This window comes from Amyelois transitella, chromosome 3 (assembly GCF_032362555.1).
Source record: "Amyelois transitella isolate CPQ chromosome 3, ilAmyTran1.1, whole genome shotgun sequence".
Lineage (NCBI taxonomy): Eukaryota > Metazoa > Arthropoda > Insecta > Lepidoptera > Pyralidae > Amyelois > Amyelois transitella.
In genome coordinates, this window is record NC_083506.1 from 10,407,174 (window position 1) to 10,432,186 (window position 25,013).

Below are 25,013 nucleotides of genomic sequence, written 5' to 3' on the forward strand. Positions count from 1 at the left end.
ATATATTCTTAGTCGTTATGAGCCCAGAATTTGCTAGCTGAGATGCAGAATCACTATATCATATCGAAATAAAAAGATTATAAGAACTCTTGCAAAATACCCTACATAGTATAGATTTAAATAATAACATGTTTTTACAAAAATGTGAAGTGGAGGCAATTGGGCGCCAAAACTGATTCTCGCTTCGTTCCAAAACATGCCTCGGGCCAGCATTGAACCAAACCGCTAAACCACTGCAGAAAATCTACGAACTTATCTTATCCAAGGAAAATCACGGGATCTCACTATGCGGTTTATTCCCATAGCTCTATGATTTGAACAAAACCAATATTGGTCTGTGAAAAGTTGTTATGTTTTCAATATTGTGTTAGAAATTTACCGGGTTTGAGTGAAATGAGGTGCTTATCAGGATTGGAGATAATATTGTTGTAGGCAACAATGCTCCTGAGAAGTGATGTACTGCATAGTTGATGTGGTTGCGTGCCATGAGAACTAAATCAGATTTGAAAATTGTAAGACATTATTTCAATCTTTCATGTAATGGACTAGACAGACAGTTATTTGGGCGAATAGTTTCCGGAAGAGTAGGAATGCACCAAATGTATGTATAGATATGGAGAGAAGACTAAAGAACAAAAGCATTTATAAAACGTTCCCTAAATGCTTGATTCGTTTGATTACTTGAATATGTTCTTTTAGATAGGAATTTTTCCTTTGTTTTTGAAAAGCACTGATGCCATGGCTGTCATAAAAGGAAAGACTAATAAACTTGGGATTCTTCGGCGATGCTAGCAACCTGTCACTATTTGAATTACAATTCCATCATTTAACCATACAGATGAACGTCGCCTTTCGTCTTTGCAAGACTGTTGGCTCTGTCTACCCCGTAAGGGACATAGTCGAGCCAAAAGTATGTGTAGATGTTCTTTTACATAACGGATGCCAGTTTTAAAAGCAACATGATGCTAAGCAATCAGAGATCCGTGACGATGATAGAGGCGTCTAAGAATAATGCCAAAGGGTGTCAGTTTGTCTAGTGTGTTTAGTTCTAATTATAAATTCCTTAATGACCCTATCGCTTAAGAATTTGTAGTCAATAAAAGGTGCGCTGTTGCGCTGTTATATGTAGAAAGCAAAATATTGGTTGGTGTAGGGATAACTCCACCTTCGGTCAGTCGGACTCACGAGTCTGCGCGGAAGCAATTCGCCGGGAGTTTTGTCGATCACCTTGCTCAAACCAGTTCACTTTTGTTGGTCCATCGCAATTACCTCTTTTGTTGCTCCTCCATTATATTGAGCATCCTGATCTTAAGGTCTTATTACCATGATTACTTTATAATCATATTCATTTTTGATAGTGTTAACTAGTTTGTAAAACTGTTGCTTGTCCTATTTTGAACATTCGCCAGAGGATTAAAGTTTCCCGTTTTTGTTTTTGCTGATCTTTCTGCTACATTTTTCAGAATATGATACTCATAATTATGTTTATAGGTTCCTGTTCAATTTCCAGTACACGATTTTAAAAAATCAACTCGTTCTTTATAACCAGTGTTTATTTTAAACCCATCATAAAGACCAACAATTTTTTTATGAAAAGTACAATCATCGATTCAGTTCTAATAGCTTACGTTACCTTAATCTTAACAGTCCAATGGACTAAGGCCTCCACACAAATGGGGGGATTATACCCATAGTTACTAGGCGGGTTGGTAACCACAGTGTCTATTGATTCTGGACTATGATGTCATATCAGCATAGGAGGCGCTTCTGCCCACCTTCCGCTTAAGCCCTCAATCGCCTCTTACGATACCCACGAGAAGTTATAGGATGGTGCAATTCTACGCGGCCGGCATCACACTGCCTAATACACTCTCGAATAAAACTACTTTTTTTAACCATTTAAAACGTCAAGGTCCGGAAATGATTAAACGATTTGTAAGGGATTTCGCGTGAGAATTATGCATCATAAAAATATAATTTGTACGTTTGTACCAAGTTTGTTAATCATAATTTTGGAGGTCGCATTGTTGCACTAGGTATAACTTGGACACAAAATGCCTAAATCTCAGAAGGTTAACACATTTGGAAATTCTCATAAGTAAATAACAAATTCATAAGTAATTTCAGAAGTCTTGAATAAAATCATAGAAAGTTGGACATTTTTTAAAATTTTATGTACGCGAACTTACAAAAGTGTGTTTTTATTTGAAATAAATGCTAGCATTTCAGCTAATTAAAGAATAAGAAGAAAATGTAAACAAAACTTTTATTATCACTAAACAACTTTTAAGAAATCTTCAACAGCGGATGATTTTATTATTTGCATTTGGAACACGCAAACATGTGAGAAAATTTAAGTAATTCTAATATAATCTATATTCGAAGTCCCGAAGTCATGTGTTCGAACTTCACAATAGAATGAATGCTGGATATATTTAATTCTGTGAATTCTCTATTTTGGTGCGGGGGCTGAAGGTAACTGTATCATTGTTTCTCTCACCAGCTCGCATGACTCTCATTCAATGGTAATTGTTGATGACGCGTGACTGAGCAACGTCCTTGTAATATTTGCGTGTATGATACGTTGGTTTGATTGGAATGTTTGCTTTCGATTTCATGATACATACATACATACATAAATCACGCCTCTTTCTCGGAGGGGTAGGCAGAGACTACCTCTTTCCACTTGCCACGATCTCTGCATATTTCCTTCGCTTCATCCACTTTCGGGTACTTTTGACCTGACCCTTTCCCAGGACTGATAATGACAATTATAATTATATAACTCCTGACATTTTAATTCCAGAAATCTGATGACACATATAAATTCTTTACAATAGGACTAGCTGAGATTAACTTGTCATTGAAAAGTCACACAGTACTTTTTTTTTATTTGCATGTGTCTAGATAAAAATTGTTAAAGGAAAGAGAAATCCACTTATCAAAATAATACAAAGGCGGACTTATTCTTAAATCAATCTATTCAAGTCAACTTTAGAATAATATCTGAGCTATTTCTCTCTTTAATATTTTGGATTTAGTAGGATGATTTGAAAAAAAAGTGTGCTAATTGACATAACCAACAATTTTTAAACCTTGTCTTAATAATAGTCTAATTGTGTATTAGCAACAATACTCCCTACCCTTTATTTACATGAACTCATAAAAAGAATTTTATTTCAAAGATGAATCTTCAAATATAATAACCATTTTGTTAACTCATACATCACAAACATTTCTATTAGTTCGTATTTTTGCGCTAGTAGCATTATCGATAAATAAATGAACATAAGCACTCAAAGCCATCCATTGCAGCTGTCATTTTCATGATAACTCCCTGATCGTAATGTAATGGCACATTCTTTTCTGATAAACTCTTTTTTCGATAAAGGGAGCAGTCACAATGGCTATGTATCTTTGTTTTGTGCTTACAAAATATTTAAAAAACATATGTAGGTGTAGGTATAACCAATTTTACGTCGCCAAGCAATTATTTTTTAATTAGTATTTACCTTTTATCACAGTAGATACATACGTGTTTGGTACGGACTAATTCAATATCCCTGATGTTCAAATTTTACTTTTTAAATCTGAAGTAAGTCATCATTAAGAGTGGCCTTTCTTATAGGTTCTATATTTATTTATTAAACTCGGAATCGGAAATCCAACATCTTCTTAAACATTTACTAAACACTTTCCCGCTGTCAGATAACATCACACCAATATTTCTTGAAAATAAATTTTCTTCGCATTTACCAACCAGTGAGTTCGCAGGCACGTTGGGAATTTCAAGATTTCGTGACGATGAGCAGCACGCTTGAAGCGACAAAGCGTACATATTTCGAAGCGTCATATCTGTAATATCATTAGTCTGTGTCTCGGTGTTAGGCAATTTATTCGCTATGACATGTATTGTGGCTGCTTTCGTGATTTTTCCTCAGATTCGCTGTTTCTATGCCATTGTGTTTGTGAGATCGCGCTGCTCCCATTGTAGACTTTAATGATGCCAAGTCGTGATTTGGACTCTTAAAATTTTGTACACAACAATTTTAGACGTTTATAAATTGTTCCCAGTTATTCCAACCTTAGTGAATATCTAATCGATCTAATTTAAAGACAAGTAGTTTTACAACCAGTTCGTTACCTAACTTTTAACGGATTTGCGGCTGGTTTAAATTAAATTTATAACTAATTGTACTCAAATATATTTGTGTTTGAATAAGTTGAGTCACAACAATCGGTCCAACATTCAGTAATTCAAATAATAAATCAAACTAATGTCACGGTATAAAATCGTAATGCATATATTGCTAATCAGCGACCCACACATTATAATGGAAGCTAAATTGATATTTATATGTTTGATATGTCGTAAGTGTCTGTTAATGTACTTTATTACAGGATCGAATAAGAGAAAGTCTTCTGTAAATTTATCACCTTTCTAGTCTACGACTCTAGGATATTATCTCTTTGATATTTTGCATAATTCATTGCGAATTAAGGAAGAATGCAGACAAAATCTGTCTCTCCAAAAGCAATATGAATTAATTAATACTATTTATAAAAGTTGTAACTGATTTTCCGTTTTTTAAACAGGTGAAATTTCAGCAGTGAATAGTGAACGTTTTGGGAATCGCATGAGTACAAAAATATTACAGGGTCGAGTGCTATAAATGAAACAGAGTATATTACTTATTTAAATTCCCTTCTAAGCAATACAACAGTATTTAAGATTTTGGCTTGAAGCAAATGTAATTTTCTGCTTTATTGAACGCTTGAATAAATAAGCAAGACCGGTGTATGCATTGTATAATATTTACAATCTTATAACCGCGGCTTAGTACCCTTAAAATACAATATGTTTATTTTTTATGCTGTATGCATTTGAAATTGCAGTGTTTTGATGCATTGAATTTTGCACATATTACTGTAATTTCAAAGAAACGGGCAAATGTTAGCTTCAAAATAGACTTTGATATATTTTTTGTATTTTTTTACTCGCATTGCTTAGCACAGTCAAATTACAAAGCGAGTCAATTACTACTTCCATTAAGGCAGTTTATAATTAAAACATGCGGAACTATAGACGATTCCTAATAATTTGTCTTATTTAGCTTCTCTGTTTGACAGACCAACTTCCTTGTCACTTTTTGTGTCATTTTGTCGAGGGTTTTATGTTATTCTTATTCTAATGAATTCGTGTTCTCCGTGAAGAAAGATGCAGGGGTAAGAATATATTCATACATACATATTATTACGTCTTTATCCCTTGCGGGGTAGACAGAGCCAAAAATCTTGAAGACTGATAGGCCACGTACAGCTGTTTGGCTTAAGGATAGAATTGAAATTCAAAAAGCGACAGCTTGCTAGCCCATCGCCTAAAAGAAGAATCCCAAGTTTATAAGCCTAACCCTTAGTCGCCTTTTAAGACATCCATGAGAAAGAAATGGAGTGGTCTTATTCTTGTTTTCTATTGGCGTCGGGAATCACACGGGCACACGTGATCCAAAATGGATTTGTGTCCCATGCAAAGCTTGCGAAGATCAGACGAGAGTCGGTTTTTATTAAAATTGCTTACATAGTCCTGGATAGTTGGTTATTCGCCATCACTTCAGGACTTGAGGTAACAACCGTAATATGAATTTGATGGTAATGATAAAAATACACGAAAAACAAACAAGTTACCTGGTAATAAGTTTTTGTTAGACTTAAAACAAAACGCCAATATTAAATAAAAGCGTAGTAAAAAAATGCAAAACATCTGATTCACTATACTCGTGGCCAGTCCGCTGGTTTTCATTGAACTTGATATAGGTATAAGTTTTTAGCGCGGAAACTATTTTTTTTTGTATACGAAATACTTATATGAAGTAATGTTCGGACATATATGTGTTTATATTTATAATTGTACGTTGTCTGTATGCAAATTAATATGAGGAGGTGCTTCTTTTGGATTGTGTACAGATATAGACATACCTTTAGTTTTTTTTTACCGAGTTTTATTTGCACACAAAAATATAAATGATCTAGTATGAGACACAATTTTCTTATTGCAATAATACATTCATTAATTTTTTAGATTCTTTCGATTCTTGATTTTTTTATTTATTTTATATAAACATTTTGCACAGATATTTAATAAATTATTTGTGTTTTTATTTTTTGTAATTTGTTACTGGTTTATTAATCATTCCTTTTTTACCATATTTTTTCAAAGACAAACCAATATAAGTATTCTAAGTTAACGACTGCAATTTATTAACAGGTTTGGTCTAGTTTTTTGTACCCTAATACTATTTGGAAACATGTAATTAATTTATGTAGAAATAATCGTCAAACGGACAGTTTATAACATCGCAAAATACGTACGTACAAGATCATTGCATTAGCGTTGCTTAAAATCTGACAATATACTTTAAATTACGAATAAGTTAATGTATATTGATAATTACTGAGTTAAAATAATGATATCTAAAGGTAAATTACCTTTTGTTTATCATCTGGACATGAATGGTGAGATATGTTTTAGACAGTAAGTAAAATCATATCACGAGCATTAATATGAACAAAGTTTTTCTAATGTCTGCCCCGTCTATTTTTTTGTAAAACTGTACTTAGATGCTCTTATCGATAAAAGTAAGTATACCTTTCGATGTTCGAGTTAACACAATGTTAGCTCGAACCACCCATTGACTTGTCCATGCGTTTATTTAACGAAATAAATCACAGTAGGTAATCTTAAAAATAGGGCAAAAGATCGTTTCACACATGTGGTACAGATAAGATGCCTGTCAGATAAACTCGGAACTTTCCAGACTTATCTTGTTAGCGGCTGATTGTGACAAAGTCTTACGATCAAAGATAAAACACTACGAATAGAACCCTGTCTTGTAGAAAGTAATAGTGCTGTGAGCGCAAGGTCGTTCAGGCGGATATAGTATCAGTTTTATGTTAATTTTATTGCTGCTGATAGTAGCTGTGGAGTTGATATTCTGGCTTTTAGTGATTTAAAGTCATGTTTGGTTGATAAGCTATTGTGCTGTGGAACTTTGTTTGCAAAATTTAATTGATATGGTCAGTTCGTACCATATTGATTGCTGATTGAAGTAATTGGTATTAGTGAAGTATATAATTTAATATTAAATTAATTATTGATCAATGTAAAAGGAAGGAAACAAAAGGTCTAAGTAATCAAATATGCCTATTACGTCCCCAGGACCGTGTTTGTTTAAGTTCTGGAAATTAACAAATCGTTATTAAACCGTATATTTTATATCGTCTTTAGTGGAAACCATTAAGTCTTCGTTTGCAAGCGGGAATGCACTTGTAAGAGAGATACAAAATACTACTTATATTAGTTATATTGATGTAATAAAATTAAAGGTTAATTATTCAATATAGTGACTATATTAGACTTGATGAAGAACAAGCTATAACAAGAAGAAGTATCAAAGAGATTGCTAAAGTTAGTTTACTTGATGAAGAATAAGCTATTACATGATAAACAAGACAAATTACTGAAGAACTCTTCAGTAAAGGTTTTGCTAAACTTAGCTTTGTTGATGTTCAATTTGGAACTCTTCATCACACTCTTTTGCTAACTGTGGCAATTTAGATCTGTGGATGTGGATATCCACATGCGATAGATTTGACGAAGAACAAGCTATAATAAAATAAACAAAAGCGACTATTGAAGCTATTTCTAAAATTATTCTTACTGTTGATCAATTAGGAAAATTTACTAGAAGAAAAATAGTCTTCTGCTAACCTAGTGGCAATTTAGATTTTAAGCATATCTATAGCGACTGCATTGATGACTAGCACCCAGATGGGGCTCTCCAGCAGATCGCCTGACTTGACGAAGAACATGTAACATTAGCTTTATTGATGATCAATTAAAGTATATAAATTTAGCAAAGCCATGGGTTGGTGGTACGCAATGTCCACCAACCATCAAGTTGGTGAAATCGCCTAGAGCGATCATCATCAGAGAAGATAAATTATCCAAGACTGTCAATCAGAAAAAAGTTTTTCATCATCATGCTCTGATACTGAGAAAAATTAATTGAACATTTACCTGGAGGCAATTTCGATTTGAGCATATCCATTGCGACTACATTGATGACTAGCACCCAGATGGGGCACTCCAGCAGATCACTGTCTGACTTGACGAAGGCCACCGCGCTGAGACACTGGGTTTCCAGCCTTCTGCGGTCAGGGTACGCGCGCCGGAGCTCACGGTTCACGTTTGACTGGAATTTCTTCATATCGAACAACTGGAAGAGAAGAAGAGGATAAGTCACCATATTTTTGCAGTTGTATGAAAATTATAAACCGTCATCAAGCCAAACAGCTGAACGAGGTCTTGTAGGTTTTTTCAGACTGTTGGCTCTGACTACCCTGAAAATATTGCATGACAAAATTACCTTTCAAAATCAATTTGAACTTACAATTGATCCAAAACACTCAATATATTTGAAATGGGTACTTAATTTAATTTATTCAGCCAGTCTATTATATACAATATAACATTTTTTGTCTTTGATAAGAGGATTCAAAATGTTTTCATTTGACAATGGCAGACTAATAATTCAAGGAGGGCTCAAGATATTTATCATTTGTTACAAAAAATAACAGCAAAAGAAGCAAGTAGCTAACACGATCTGATTATTAAACAAAAACCGAGACGAGTATTTTTTTTATCTTAATTAACCAATTTAATCAAACACGCGATGATAATCTAAACAAATAGACAGACAGACGAATCAATGGTTTAGATACTATCTATTTAATGTTACACAACAAAGGAGAACTTGATGATGAGGAGACAATTGGTTGATCAAATAATGTAACTAATGTAACCCGTCGACTTACGCCCCTTGGACATACTAATTTGAATGAAGATGACTCTACAAAACTAATAACAAAAGAAACAAATTATTTTGGTAATGAAATAAAAAACGAATAAACTTTCGTAATATCCCAAAGGTGAAATGCTAAGTATTGTCACGCATTCAGTTTTACCTTTTTTTAACATTTTTTTAAGATTGGGTGAAAAAATAACATACATACATACATACAATCACGTCTATATCCCTTTTGGGGTATACTGCCCCAATAGTCTTGAAAAGACTGATAGGCCAGGTTCAGCTATTTGGCTTTATGATAGAATTGAGATTTAAATAGTGACAGATTGCTAGCTCATAGCATCACCTTAAAGAAGAATGCCAAGTTTATAAGCCTCTCCCTTAGTCGCCGTTAAGGAAATCCATGGGAAAGAAATAGTCATCTTATTTCTATTGGTGCCGGAAACAAAACAGGAACAAAAGAAAACATTATTGGAAAAAAGGATTAATTGTGTTATAACATCCAATACTATGCGTGTGGTGCAATCAAAAGTTACAAAATTAAAATTTCAATAAGTTGTCAAAACAATGAATACCAATAATAAGATAACATGCGGCAACATTGTTGATAAAGACATCGGCCAATTGAACTCTATTGTAAATGCCGACTTTTGTTGTTAAACATGAAACTCTAAAAAACAATAACAAAACCGCCGAGTCAGATGCATCGACGAAATTGAATGAGGCTTATGAAGTCGTTACACAACCGATGCACTTTCAAGACATCACAAATCTTGCATCAAGTCGTCCGTCTAAACGCAGTAGACATCTGATATTATCTACAAAAAGTCGCCGCCAACGTTCTCTTCGTCAAAGGTTTCGAGTTTATTGGTGTAATTTTGAAAATCTTAATTCGTATATAACTATACATTAATAAAATTGTAATTGAGCGCTGTATGTACTTGAAATATATTCTAAACAGCTGATGTGTGGTGTGGTTGGTCTTAAAGATCAAGTTTTTTGAAATTCTGTCGATACAAACATGCAGACTGTATGTTTGCACTGGCATCACGCGATATATATTGCTATTGATTTGAATGCGACATTTTATGGGTTGTATTTGGCTTGGACCAACTTAAAAACTGGTATTTAAGAATTTCTTCCGCCGCCCCCTCTAAAAGAGTAAGGAGTCAGCTTTTTTATTATTCAAATTATCAGTGCCGTGTGGTTCCCGGCACTAATATAAAAAGAATAGGACCACTTCATTTCTTTCCGTGAGCGTGGCCTATCAGTCTTTCAAGACTACTGGCTCTGTCTACCCAGCAAGGGATATAGACGTGATTATATGATTAGTAAGTAATAGTTTATTTATTTTCTCCACAATAATTTATACAAAATACAGTTACATACATAAGTCTAGTAGATGATGAATGAATGAAAAAAATTAATAGTGAACTATTTGACTGTTTACGACGGACGAAGTCACAGGCAACAGTTAGTCACTCATACTTTCCTTGCAGTCTTGTAGCTGCATTGTTTTCTTACGAAACGACTAGCTACACCGGTTAATTGAAGTTATGATGAATAGCGTTTTACACAACGTCTTATACAGCAAAGTATCCGTTTTAATAGTTTTTTTTATATATTAGTTGATATAAAACACATTTGCGCAGTTGACATGATAAAAGATTACATTGTTACCTATTGATATGGTCGCTAGGGAATTTGGTGTGGGAACAAGATGGATCGCATGAAAAAAATCTCAGGGATCAAAAAGTTTCAACATGGTATTGTTCAAAGAAATCACATTCGTCAGTAAAGCTATGAATATTAATTATTGTAATATATAAATCCTGTGAGCAAACTCGCTATATTATTTTACGTTGTTATTTCATTTACTTGGATAACTCAATTATGACAATATCTATCTATATATATAAAACTCTTCCGTTACTGAGTGACTGACTGACAGACAACGCACAGTCGAAACTACTGGTCGTAGAGAGCTGAAATTTGGAATGTAGGTTCCTTGGGATATGTAGGGGAGCACTAAGAAAGGATTTTTGGAAATTCAACCCCCAAGGGGGGGAAAAGGGGTAAAAACGTTTCTATGAAAAATCTTATTCCTTGGGTTTATAAACTTGAAACTTGGCATGAACACGTACATAGGCAAGTAAATATGTTTGACATTATAAGTTTTTTCAAACTACCCTCCAATCGTGATTTAGGGGGTGCGATTGGGTGACTGATTTATTAACGCACAGCCGAAACCGCTCGGTATAGGAGTCTGAGATTTTGAACAGAGGTTCCTTTAGTAACATAAGTGAGCACTAAGAAGGGATTTTTGAAATGTCAACCCCCAAGGGGGGGAAACGGGATAAACTGAGCCGGGGCTGCGGGAAAGTTCTAACGAGATACCGTGGCCCCGGAACGCAAAGGGCAACTGAAGGAACGAGGTGGGTTTTAGTCAGTAAAAGTCTGACACTCCCTTCCGTTCCACCCAGAGCGGGAGAGGTCATTTGATGATTTCCCATCCTTAAAAAAAAGACTTTGTATGACAACTTTCAGTCGTCTCTTTAACATACATAATAACATACATAATTATGTACATACATGCATAACATTAATAACATCACGCCTTTAAATCCCTATTTTGTGTTAACACTACCCATACAAACAGCTAAAAGGAAACAAGTGAAGAGACGAAATTTGTCCGCATCCATTTTCACCTAAATTCTTAACGTTAATGAGATTTACTTTTTATTATCAGGTCAACCTAATAGCCTCACATGTACCTACGTATAACTTCGTAAGAATTTTCTTTCAACTCCTAACCGTTGAGGAGTTGTACCTTCCATCATCAGCACATTCACATGGGATGATGACTATCAGACGCAAATACTTAAACAGAAGGAAATCCTGTAAGGCCTCTTCGTCCTACAAATCCTGTTTTTTTTTTCTTTTGAGACGATGATTTTGTCTCGCTTTACTTTTTCTATATAGATTTGTATGTATACTAATATTATAAAGAGGAACAATCTATTTTTTATATGTTTGTTTGTTTACACATGTAATCGATAAACTCCGAAACTACTGAATCGATTTCAAACATTCACCATTAGAAAGCTACATCATCCCTGAGTAACACAGGCTATATTTAATTCCAGTTGTAACAAGATTTCAGCCTGTGGAAGAAAAAGCCCTGTCGAGATCATTAAAAAACGCTATATATAACCGAATTACACGTAGGCGAAGCCGCGGGCGGAAAGCTAGTAATATTATAAAGCTGAAGAGTTGATTTGTTTGAACGCGCTAATCTCAGGAGCTAGTGATTCGAATTGAAAAATGTTGTGTTGTATAGACCAATTATCCAGGAAGGCTTTAAGCTATATGACATCACGCTGCAACTATTAAGAGCGAAGAAATAATGGAAAATGTGAAAAAAAAAACAGGGCAAATTACACCTATTCCACGCGGACGAAGTCGCGGGCACAGCTAGTTATTAATACAAAAACATTGAAATAAAGTCAATATTAAGCAACCAATTAATTTCATCCACGGTCCATCAAATCTCGAGCTGACGTTTTAAACGCTTTGAACAAAAACAATGGCTTTTTCTGCGAATCCGCTTTGGCTGCTCCCAAGGAAATAGAATAACATCCAAACAAAATAAGTGAGGCAATGACCATTCTTTTGGTTACTTAATGTTGTATCTCTCGCATTGTTCACTGCAACCTCCTTACGTAAAATGTCGGCGATGGCGTATGAATTAGTAGTGTATTCTGCTTCACTAGGAAGTATATCGCCTATTGTTTGATAAAATTCTGACCAGTTCTTAACAAAATCTAATTTGTTTAAATTCCTTTTCTAATTAACATTAGAATTCACGAACATAAGAGCGTCGGTGGTCGAATTGGTAAAGTGCCCGGTTAAAATGCATGTTGCGCAAAAAGGTACAGGTTCAAAACCGACCTCGCCAATGCACCAATGACTTTTTTCAAAGTTATGTACATTAGGTTTAATGTAAACCGATGCTCTTACGGTGGGGGAAAACATCGTGAGAAAACCTGCATATTTGGGCAACTGGATGTGTAACCATGGATCCAATACGAGTTTTTGGTTTTCCTTTGGCTTCGTGAAAAAACCTGAATTACACTCAATCCAGGATCCATGGTCAAAAGCATACCCCGGGCTCGTCTCCAGAGAGCTGAGGATGCAACGGGGACTAAAGCCAAGAGGAAGAAGTAGATTAGAATTTATGAACAAGGTGAGGGATGATACAGTGATACTCTCGAGAGAGGTGAGGATGTAACCCGGATAAACGCCAGGAGGGCGAAAAAGAATTGAATTGAATGTAACTAACCAAATTCAAAGAATAAATGATTATGAACAAGTCAGTAATACGACAAGTAACAACGGTAATAAAGAACGTATAAAATACCACAAAGTCATACAAGATGTAGAATTTGTTAAGGTTCTTAAATCTAGCCCTAAAATAAAGTTTGTACTTGTACTAATATACATACTCGTATGTACTTGACATTCTTCTTTTAGGCGATGGGCTAGCATCCTGTCACTATTTGAATCTTAAATACTATCATTACTCCATACAGTTGAATGTGACCTATTAGTTTTACTAGACTGTTGGCTCTGTTTACCCCGCAAAGGATAAAGACGTGATTATATGTATGTGTGTATGTAGTATTTAAAAATAATTAAGCATCACATTCATAACAATTTCTTTAAATTCAAACATATGATGTAATAAAGATCGTGGTACCCGAAAATATTTGATTGCATATTCAAGGATATGATAACTTGGGAAACATCCGAACGTCCATCTAATAAAGACCATTTGGACGAATGATCTCAAATTTCGTAATCACGACCAGAAGAAATTATGTGGCAATGTCATGGTCATCTAAAATCGTGCTCAAATGGTACTCTATGCAGTCGTGATGCGCCGTAAATGACCACTGCACAAAGCAACGTGCATTAGAGTAATGTTCAGGCTTTTAATTTTTTTTCTCCACCGATCATTGTCTTTAATAATGACGAAACAGAGGAAATTATACAAATGGTGCAACATGAGGCAACCGCTTTAATTATGGTGTTCCGACAGTTATCTACTTATACGTCGTATCTTTGATGTGTATAATTTTTTTTTTTGAGAATTTTTCTTTATTTCAATATTTGGCAATACCAATCGGCACTAGAATAGAACCACTCCATATCTTTCACATGGAAATCATAAAAGGCGACTAAGGGATAGGTTATTGAACTTGGGATTTCTCTAGTAGGCGATGGGCTAGCAACCTGTCACTATTTGAATCTCAATTCCATCATGAAACCATACAGCTGATTGTGGCCATTTAGTCTTTTAGAGGATTCTGTTTTTCCCGCCAAGGTTATAGACGTGACTATGCATGTATTTAATTACGAAGGAAAAAATTATTCGCAATAGCAATGGCAGTTTCTAAAAAATCTCATTTAATTCATTAACAATATCAGTTACTGTGAGTACTATTAATACAACTATTAGTACTATTTATTCAGAAGAGTTGGGATCCAACGAATTTATAATTTTCATTTAATATAAAAATAGTAAGTACTGTAAATATGACTAATTATAAACTAATTAAAATAGGCTAACATAATAACTATAAATATAGATCGCTTGACATATTCGTAAACATTATATGTCTACGGACATATCAAAAGTATGCATAAAATTTATAAATAAGCAGTTAGATTGATGTTTATAGTCATCATTGGATGAAGTTATGAGACGGTCTGTTTCATCCTAAAAAGGCAAATTCATTATTGCCTAACTCCTCACTCTAAATTACCATGTTCCCAAGCTAAGCTCTAGTCGCATAAAACTTCTGTAGAATAGAGATGAAGCCTTCTTTATTTATTTTCAGCACAAGTTGTTTTCGGTTTTTGTTTTTACTATCGATCTTTTAGAAACTTGGCTCTGTCTACCCTGCAAGGGATATATATGTGTGCTCTTTTAATAAGTAATTTACTTCAATAACCCTAAAACAATTATTTTGCAATATAAAAAATGAACTAGTCCACCTGTCTATTACATTTTCACGGTCAAAGCATAAGACCGATTTTGATGATTTTTTGTATGGATGTAGTTGATTTCCACAAACAAAAGATACGTTGTTTCCAAATATTCGCAAAGCCGCGTCATAAATTGTACTTTTTTTGTTTGTATTTCTACATAATCACTGTTTTATGTTTGTGGGCAGCCATGAAATTAAAAGAGCCATGTTTCCACATCTCACTCTGTAAATGCTTCAATCTGAACGGAAATGATTACCAGTAAACATCTATTTGGTAGGCACGGCACAAGACGATTTATCATAGCAGAACATAAATCAGTTTGTGTAGAATCCTTATGACCATCGTGTTAGAGGTCAGTTTAAATTTATACAAGATTGATTAATGGAAGATATAATTTGGTAAATGATAGAAAATCGGTGCACGAGGCGCAATTAAGTCAGATAATTAGATTAATCATCAATTTTAAGGCATTAAAACGAAAATGAACGAGAGGAATATCCATTATATTTCTGAACAATATATATAAACATGAGTTGTTCTGGGTGACCTGAATCCCGCCTCAGGGAGAAGAATAAACATCAGGAGATGAAGTATAACTAGTATTTGTTCGTGGAGGTGTAGTCTATCGAAATTACAAGTCTTATAAAAATCTTATAAAAAATGCTCGGCAAGCGTCTATCCGAGATGAGTGGCGTCAACATGTCTTCAAACATGCTTGACCATGACTGCTCAGTTAAGAGCATACGACAAAAGAAGAAGTCTTGAATCTAGTCATTACAAACAATAAGGAATATCAAACTTTTACAACCATAGGATTCTTCATAAAGCAATGGGCTAGTCACTTGTCGCTATCTGAATCTTTTTCTGTCATTAAACTATCCAGTTCAACAGGGCCTTTAATAGTGGTCAAAGATGTGAGATTTATTTATGCATGTTTTTTTTTCATTAGTATCTTATTAGATTTAACTCTAGTTGATGGTGTTTATAAGTATAGATTACCTTAAATATTTTTTCCTGTTCCAGAGCATAGCCGGGTAGCTTCATGACGTCCTGCCCGATAGCCGTCTCCTCGTTGCTGGTGGCCGCTGTACTCTTCACGAACACGCTACTCTTGGAGTAGCGTCTGATGAGTATGTTCCCGGCGTCGTCCATTTTTATTTTGACACCCTGGTGGAAGAGAACACAATATTTAATTCTCTGCTAAATAATATGGATCCACGTCGCTATAATATTCATAATTTGGTATAATTTGAAAACAGTAATTTGGAACATCCCTGCACTAATTATCATATTTTCAGAGTTCTTATCAGTTTCTTGAATGTAAAGGTTTTCTCACAATTTTATTCCTTACCGTAAGAATGGTAAGCAGTCAAACTTATGTGCATAAATCAGGAAAGATAAATAAATATTAATATATACAGGACAAATTACACTGATTGAGTTAGCCTCGAAGTAAGTTCTTTGAGACTTGTGTTACGAGATACTAACTCAACGATACTTTATTTTATAGTAAATACTTAATATAGATAAACATCAGGAAACAACAGGAAAGAGTGCATGACCGCGGTTTTGTAAAGGTATCACGCTTTTTAGTCAGGTCGTACAACCAACGCTTTCATAGAAGGGAAATGAAGCCTTCCCTCAAATCAAACAAGCCTTTATGGTATACCAATCATCACACCCAAAATAGTGATGTTCTACCAACCGTTATCCGATGACATCACAATCAGTTATGCTAACAACAACTACAAGGTCGTTGGCTCCAGACGGTCCAGTTTTTATTTTAACACCATCCATCTTATTATGATTTATGACAAGACAGGGCTTTTCAACAATGAAATAGGTTCCAATATTCTGACCTATGACATCAGTGACCTTAGCTGGTTTGTTGGAGCATATCGAATTATGTCTATTGTTTCGATATTCAAATTTGAGAAGTAAATTTTGTTTGGTATAAATGCGGAAGATGTTGATATTTGAGACAAGGTGATAAATGATAATTTATATAGATGAATGGATTTGTTTTGTGATATCATTCATTGTGCCGTGTGGTTCCCGGCACCAATACAAAAAAGAATAGGACCACTCCATCTCTTTCCCGTGGATGTCGTAAAAGGCGACTAAGGGATAAGCTAACAAACTTGGGATTCTTTTTTAGGCGAGGGGCTAGCAACCTGTCACTATTGGAATCTCGATTCTATCATTAAGCCAAATAGCTGAATGTGGCCATTCAGTCTTTTCAAGACTGTTGGCTCTGTCTACCCCGCAAGGGATATAGACGTGACCATATGTATGTATGTATGTATATCATTCACGATTATAAAATAAAATCAGTACTTAAATCAGTGAGAGCAAAAAAGATCATAATAATAAAGAAATTATATTATACTGGTAAAACTAACTTAACACTATTAATTTTGTTCACTGTAACAAGATTGCTAGTGAACTTTCAAGATAGTAAGTATATTTAATATTATATGGTGTGATCTACCCGTCAATTTGAGGCGAAAATAGCTTTTTTTGTATGTATGTTTGTAACGGGATAATATTTAAACCGTTGGTCTGATTTAAAATGTTTGCAAGGTCTAAGATTGCTGCGAACGACTTGTTTATAACACTTTCAGAATATACTTATACCTGCACAATGTTATATACTTAATTATTTAACTTCAATTTCATTCTGAATTTAGAAAGTAAATTACGTTTTGTATTAGCAGTTGCTTCATACAAAGTTATTATGATGGATCACGTTTTAATAAGATCACATATAGTTGTAACAATGACTTAACAAGTTGAAGAACGACAGTTGGCCTTTTGGTAGTAAGCCACGACCTTGTCTTTCAAAAGGTATTGTGGTCTTCTTAATTTAGAATGATATAAACTACGAGTAATTCTATATGTATAAAATACAAAGTGTATAGATAGAGTGTATCTACACTCTCACTATACACTCAATAAAATCTGTAGTATTACTACATATTTCATTCCATTATTCCATTGGCCACACCTACTTATTCATTGAATAGCATATTCTTTCAAAAACCTCGAACTCCTCTCCAGAGAGGCGAGGATACAACCAGGACTAAAGCCAGCAGAAAGAAGAATCATTCTTTGATTAATAGAGAGTGTGTAGTTAGGTGGAAACTATAGACAAATATTGGGCAAGAAAAGTAGAGAAATATAATTAAGTATTTCAACACAAAGGACGGAACAAAATCGTAAGAGTTTTCAAGAAAATAAACATCACATCAAATTATCTAAGTAATATATTCAACCAATTTTTATCTTTTAAAAATGATTCCTTATATAATATTATCATCGTTCGATATCGTATCACTAATTAACGATGGTATTCCATCATTGGGAAGTGGAGCAAGTTTGTCGAAACATTTAATTGTCGCGGCGGTTTCGAATACCGGCTATCCACTAGTCCGTGTATAATGTATTCATAGACGACGTTGTACTAGCATGCACTATGTTTGGAAATTCCAATATGTCTTCATCTTCTTCCTGATGTTACCAAGGTGGATGATTTATACGATATGCAAAGAGTAATAAAATCTGTAATGATTCAGCTTCTTCTGCACTTGCGCTTTGGAAACGGTAATAGCTTTAATTATAATATTCTTAATATGAATAAATGGTAAATTGTAATAATAACGATAATGAAAAATAAAGAATTTGAGCCAAGCCAGTAGCTCGGTTTGAAACATTATTTTATTACAAAATTTAATAACTTTGATTACCAACCTCGTTGGATTAATCAAAATAATTTACAAATCATATTATATTTAACTTATTTAAACTGGTTTTGAAAGTAATTTAAGCCAGACCATGCCTACATGAATCGACCTTAACAAAATTTAATCATACACTCATTCAAGAACACAAATATTAGTTACGGATAATAAAAGTTGAACATTTTTCTCATTACTAGCTCCCGGCCTTTTTTTATTTCGATTAGTTGACTATTACTCTGGTAAACCACAATTTATGTTGTAATAAAATTAATCTACGTGATCGGAAGTTTTGTTTTAACAATCAAGTTATATCTTTTTATCTTTAGTGAATAAGGGACAGACTTGGTTGAGTACTGATTAATTGGTTTAATCCAAAAACACATCCACAATTATTGCAAATAAGTAAATTTATGTTGTACTTCCCATAATACTGTATGAAACACCCATCACACTGGCAAGTTTGGCTTGGAATTTATCTTTTAGGCAATGGGCTAGCCTAAATTTTCAATCTCATTGCCGTCATTTCAAGTATGCAGTCATCAAGTTGAACGCGATCATCGAGTTTTGTGTCTATTTGCTACGTCTATCGCATACAAGACAAATATGTATGTGATATGTGACATACTATCAGATGTGATATGTGATATAATTTCTCGTTTCTTTAAGAACTATATTCATACACGCACAACGATTATGGGTTCAAATTTGCGCCCGTCATTATTTCAAATTTCTTATTTATTTTTCTAGGACAATTCAACATCACTTTAAAAATGTACATATCTTTTGGTTTCACAACATTGGTTGCCGTCAAATAAATAACTTAAATCTAAGTTACTGTTGGTTCCAAAGTGTCAGTGCAGAAGAAGCGGTAACAAACTGCACTGCAGCATTTTCTACAATAACGTCAACTTCACAATTCTCCAAACTAAGAATACATTGTTATGATAAATTGATCTTATACGAAATTTAAATAATAAAAAATATAATTTTAAATGGAATGATGTACAGAGTGTATTGAATTCAGGTTCAAATCAAACTACAAAGCTTTACGTGGTTACTGCGCCAAGCTCAAGCCAGATGTTTTTGTCATTCAGGTAAACATCAGACCTAGTATGTTAACAAAGTTCGCATCCAAGAGTTCCATCTATTGTTTATTGACATTATTTTGTTGATCTTTACATGCGATCACAATTTTGATCTTCCCTTGAGTTAGACAGCTCGTTACCACATCGTTTTGAATGTCAAGATTGATTCCACAGAGCAACAATGATCGTATTGGTCGTCCCTGGTCCTGCTGTGCTCTGTGTTTAAAATTCAATTGTATTGTTTGTTTGTACTGTTATTTGCAATTTATCTTTATAAACATTGTACGTTTAATAACGAGGCGTTTGATGTATTTTTCTTCCTCGTGTGTGGTACCTACCTACTATTGTATGATAATATTGGAACATTATTTGATATTGAAATTATTCTCATTAGTTTGATTTAAAAAGATTATAGGTATATAAATAACTGGTTTTAGCCCGCGGTTCCGCCCGCATCCTGTGTCCTTCTCCGTACTCCGCACTATGTGTTAGCAAGATTTCATGAAAATCGTTTTGCTTTGAACGACAGGCAAACTTAGACACTTTTACTTTTAAAATATTAGTATGGATATCATATTATTATTTTTTATTTTACAGGGAGTATATAGATTGCTTTTGGATAATCCTCAAAATGTACTTACTTTAAAAAGTACTTGATATAATCTCTTCACCTTTATTAATAAGTTGATTAAAATTGTTGCTGTGCCGTGTGGTACCCGGCACCAACAAAAAAAAAGAAACTGTCCATCTTTTCATATTTATATGTATAGTAGTATATAAGCCCATGCTTATAAACTTGAATTCTTCTTCAAGGTGATGGGCTAGCATATTGTCACTATTTGTATCTCAACTCTATCATTAAGCTAAAAAGCTGAACGTGTCCTATTAGTCTTTTCAAGACTGTTATCTCTGTCTACCCTGCAAGGGATATAGACTTGATTATATGTATGTACGTATGTTAAAATTGTTGACCGGTTTCATCACAATTTTAAATATCGTAAATAACCACAACTATCTAAAGAATACTCTTTAGATAGTTGTGTCGTATTATTCGAGAAAGATTACACTTTGAATCATTAACATCACATCACGGAGAGTTAATCTATGTTGTTAATATGAAAAAAAAAAGTATTTTAGGCAGCGTGTTGGTCATCATTTATGTGGGCGTGCTAACTGATAATTAAAAAAAAATGCAATAGATCCGGCGTCTATTCTCCATTGCGTCATTTGAGTAATTTTGTTAAAAAAATCGTTAAGGACTTCTATGGGCTTACTTGATTGCCACGGTCGTGAACTCATCACAGTTTGTGTGGGTTTCGTGTTTGGGAACTGATTGTATATGACACATACACACATCTTCCTTTATGGGATAGACAGAGTGAGAAGCGATGAGGCTAAAAAGCGATATCCAGCTCGATGCTTTAATGATTGTAGTGGAAATTCATCTGAGTGGCATGAAACTTTATTTATTTGTTTTATTTACGTAAAATTATTTACATGAGCATTTATATTGTAATTTACATTTATATTTGATTGATGGTTTACTGTTATATTATGACGTTAGATTTTTTTTAACAGTATTTTTACTAGTTATAATAACAGTTTTAAAAGTTATAAAAAGTTTTATTTGAATCTCAAATGCATCACTAAGGCCATACAACTGAACGTGGTCTATCTGTCTTTTCAAGACTATTGGCTCTGTCTACCCCGCAAGGGATATAGACGTGATTATATGTGTATGTATAAACATACATAAGTAATAGCTCACTAACCTTTGCTCACTCAACTTAGTTCCCATCTACATACTGTATTTAAAAGTTTTCAAAGTTATTCGCAATGCACACATCAATTTTCATGTCCACTAGGTACTATTTTTTAAAAAAAGGTTAATTTCAAAACTATGGGAAACATTCTACAAACAAATTAAAAAAATTACCTGTCCTATATGTCTTTTTAATTCTTCTGTCTTTTGATCTCTGTGTGGGTTGTCGAATCCGCAAAGGCCAATTCTGGAAAGAAAGAAAACATAATTTAAGTAAAAACATCAATTCATATTCTTGTGTAGTGAAAAATATTTATTTTTATGGGTTCCCGCATATCTTGGACGCTAGCCAGGGATGTGAAAAAAACCCATTTTTGAAAAATAGCTATTGTGATGGTATAACCACAAAAAGATTTACATATGACGCTTGAAAGTTAAGAAAAATATATTTTGTCGTGGGTTGCCTAATAATAATAATGAAATTTTTTGTTTATTTTTAGTTTATTTAAACAATTATTACATTTTGATAAAGAAAATACCGGTTCAGAACTATCCGTTTAATAAACTTTAACATATCAATAAAGTCGTTACTTAATAGGGACGACTAACGAATGTTAAAAATGTTCCTATTAATTTCTTGGTAATTCATGTAGGTATTAGAATACTATGTTGATTCGGTTCTCATGTAACAAATTGAATCGGAATTTGTCAACATTTGTATTTCGTAGTCGTGCCGGAATATTGTTTTAAAACCGTTCCTCCTATCCTCAGAATGCAGCCGTCAATTGGTATTCCATTGGGGTTCCTACTCCTGGTTACGATTACTGATTGGCTAGAAAAATAATGCTGCGTGTATACTTCAAAAATACCTACATTTTTTTTTTTACATTGAAGTACCTATATATTTTATATTGAAATATATAGGTGATTTTTTTCTTACAATTACTACTCATCTATGTTTATACATGAGTAGTTAGTATATGATTATATTTTGTTGTAAAAAAAAATATTGTTACTTGATAAAATCTAACTAATCAATTCAGGCAACAAATTAGATTTCAAATTAAAACTATATTTTGTTAGAATATCAATTAATTCAACTGTGAAAATTATTTAATTCTTGCTTACTTAATTTTCACGGAATCATTGTGCATTCACAGAAAATGCAATTTCTATTTTGGGTTTAAGTAATAAATCAGAATTATCTGTAGTCTGTCCACAGCCGTTTTAACATTTGCCTTCTGTCGAACAAGTGAAAATATGAACTTTAATGTCATGGTGGTCGGTAGCGCGTGTAGAATAAAAAGAAATGTTTAGCGAAAGTGTTGATTTGAATGTTATTCCGTCCAAACTTTGTTGAAAGTTTAAGTTCGTGTGCTCAATATTCACATTCATATTACGTACATATCCTAATCTACGTCTATATTTTTATTGAATGATATTAAATTTTATGATATTAGCTGATGAACTTGCATTGCGAAAGAATGTCAATGAGCCAAAGGAAGTATGCAGGGATCGTAGCAATGTTGTCTCGCCCTAACCCTTCGAGAAAGAGGAGTTTATGTTTATTTTTATAGAATGCGAAAATCTTATTGATTTTGCATAGAAATTGAACTTGTAAATAAGGTTCTACATGTAGGGCTATTATTTTGTATGCTGTAATGACGAAACATGTAGAACCTTATTTTTTACCTGTAAAACCCACATATTCACAAGAAATAAATTGAATTGTATTTTCTAAGGTTAAAGAGTGGCATGATTTTATGTATATGTATTGTATGTGTATGTATATTACCGTCGTTTTAAATTGAAGGCTCCGAAAACGTTTAACAATCATCTTTTGTTTACACATTCGTAATTGTTGCAACTAAGAAATCCGTTGAGTAATTTTCATTGAAGTTTATTATCTCATAGTCGTCCGTTACAAAAGTGTTAATTTTCTTTAATCTATGCTATAACAATACGCAACCTACGTGCTAGCAAAACGTCATATTACGATTGGAAGGTACCAATTTTGTATGACCTTTGTATCACTGTGCGTTAAATACGATTTTAGGTCAAGTTTTATTTGTGTAAAGAATAGTGTTAATCGACAAGTCTTTATGTTATTATTTTTTGTGATAATTCTCCTTTGACACGTCAATGACACCTGCTTGCAAAATTTTATGAAAATTATATAGTGTCGCAATATAGCTCGAAACGGGCAATGGATTCGTTGAACTTTGTTTCGTGAAATATTTCAATAATGTTTACTCAAGTCTTTTGTTACATTTTTTTTCATCTGGACTATATTAAGTGAGCTTTGACTAATTCAAGCTATTTTTAATGTTGTTGCAGTAATATTTGTTTGTTAGCAATATTTTGTAAGTAAGTCGAAAATCCCATTGAGATTTATAAAGATATAAATAATAAAAAAAATTCTCTCTTATAAATAATTTTTATTTTTGAATATTAACAATTATATAAATATTATAATTAAATCAAATTAAAACTAAAGCTAAAACTACTTATAAAAAGAAAGAAAAAAGATACTTACAAACTAATTAATTTAAAACTAAAACTACTTATAAAAATAAAGAAAAAAGATGATTATAAAATTTTATATTAGTTAATAGCTAAACTACCTAACTACTTGTTGGAAAATAAAGTTTACGTTAATTTTAAAAAATTTAAAGCCAATTTTTTTATAAATACGTTTTGTAAAAAAACGCGCATCTCATCGATATCCTTCTTTTTTAAGTCGGTTAAATTTCCAAAACCATCTCCTAAGTGATACAAACACTTTTCCGAAAACGCATATGTTACGCATTCAAACAGGTAAAACTGAGAACCACCTTTATTTTTGAAGGCGGTTAAAACCAAATTTTGTACAGTTACATGATTAGGCTTCTAATTCCCACAATAAGATTGGTACAATCATCGAACATTAAAGCATGTAAGTATTCAAAATATCATTCAATCATACCACTCAGTACCAATTGGTTATGGCATAATGCGCACCATTTGTTGTAAAATCATCAAGTTTACTTTATTAGATTGCACCAAAATTAACTAGATTACAGAAAAAACCACATCATATTAATGTGCGCATGCGCATATTAAAAAAACATGTATTTAGATTTTGTATTATATCGTTAAAATAAATAAATATAAATAAATAATGAAATATTGACTTTTATCTTAAAATGAAATATGGACTTTAATCTTAAAATGAAATAAAAACATTATTTCATTAAATTTTTAATTTCACGCATTAAGATGACCAACAGCAAAATCATAACTGATAATACTCGTATAAACAATCTGGATCCAATTTTACAGAGCTTACCATATAAAAACAGCTTAAAATTTTTGAGTAGTTTTAGATTTTACATTCTGTCATTAGCAATATGCTTCGTCTGTAATATAAGAAATAATAATGTATTTATTTTACAAATTAAAAGAGGATGACGTTGAATTTTTTGTACCAGAAAATTTAAATATTCGTTTAAAAGTTTGGGAATTC

The 25,013-nt window shown here is 33.2% G+C and overlaps 1 protein-coding gene across 1 annotated transcript in view; it reads right to left on the reverse strand.

The window, feature by feature from the left end:
• Positions 1 to 25,013, reverse strand: part of LOC106129782 (uncharacterized) — a 120,254-nt gene that overhangs the window by 13,939 nt on the left and 81,302 nt on the right. The window contains exons 4-6 of the mRNA XM_013328447.2: positions 21,683 to 21,755; positions 15,921 to 16,088; positions 8,078 to 8,276 (exon numbers count right to left, since the gene is read on the reverse strand). Coding sequence (XP_013183901.1) covers positions 8,078 to 8,276; positions 15,921 to 16,088; positions 21,683 to 21,755 — 440 coding nt within the window. The remainder of the gene's footprint in view (positions 1 to 8,077; positions 8,277 to 15,920; positions 16,089 to 21,682; positions 21,756 to 25,013) is intronic.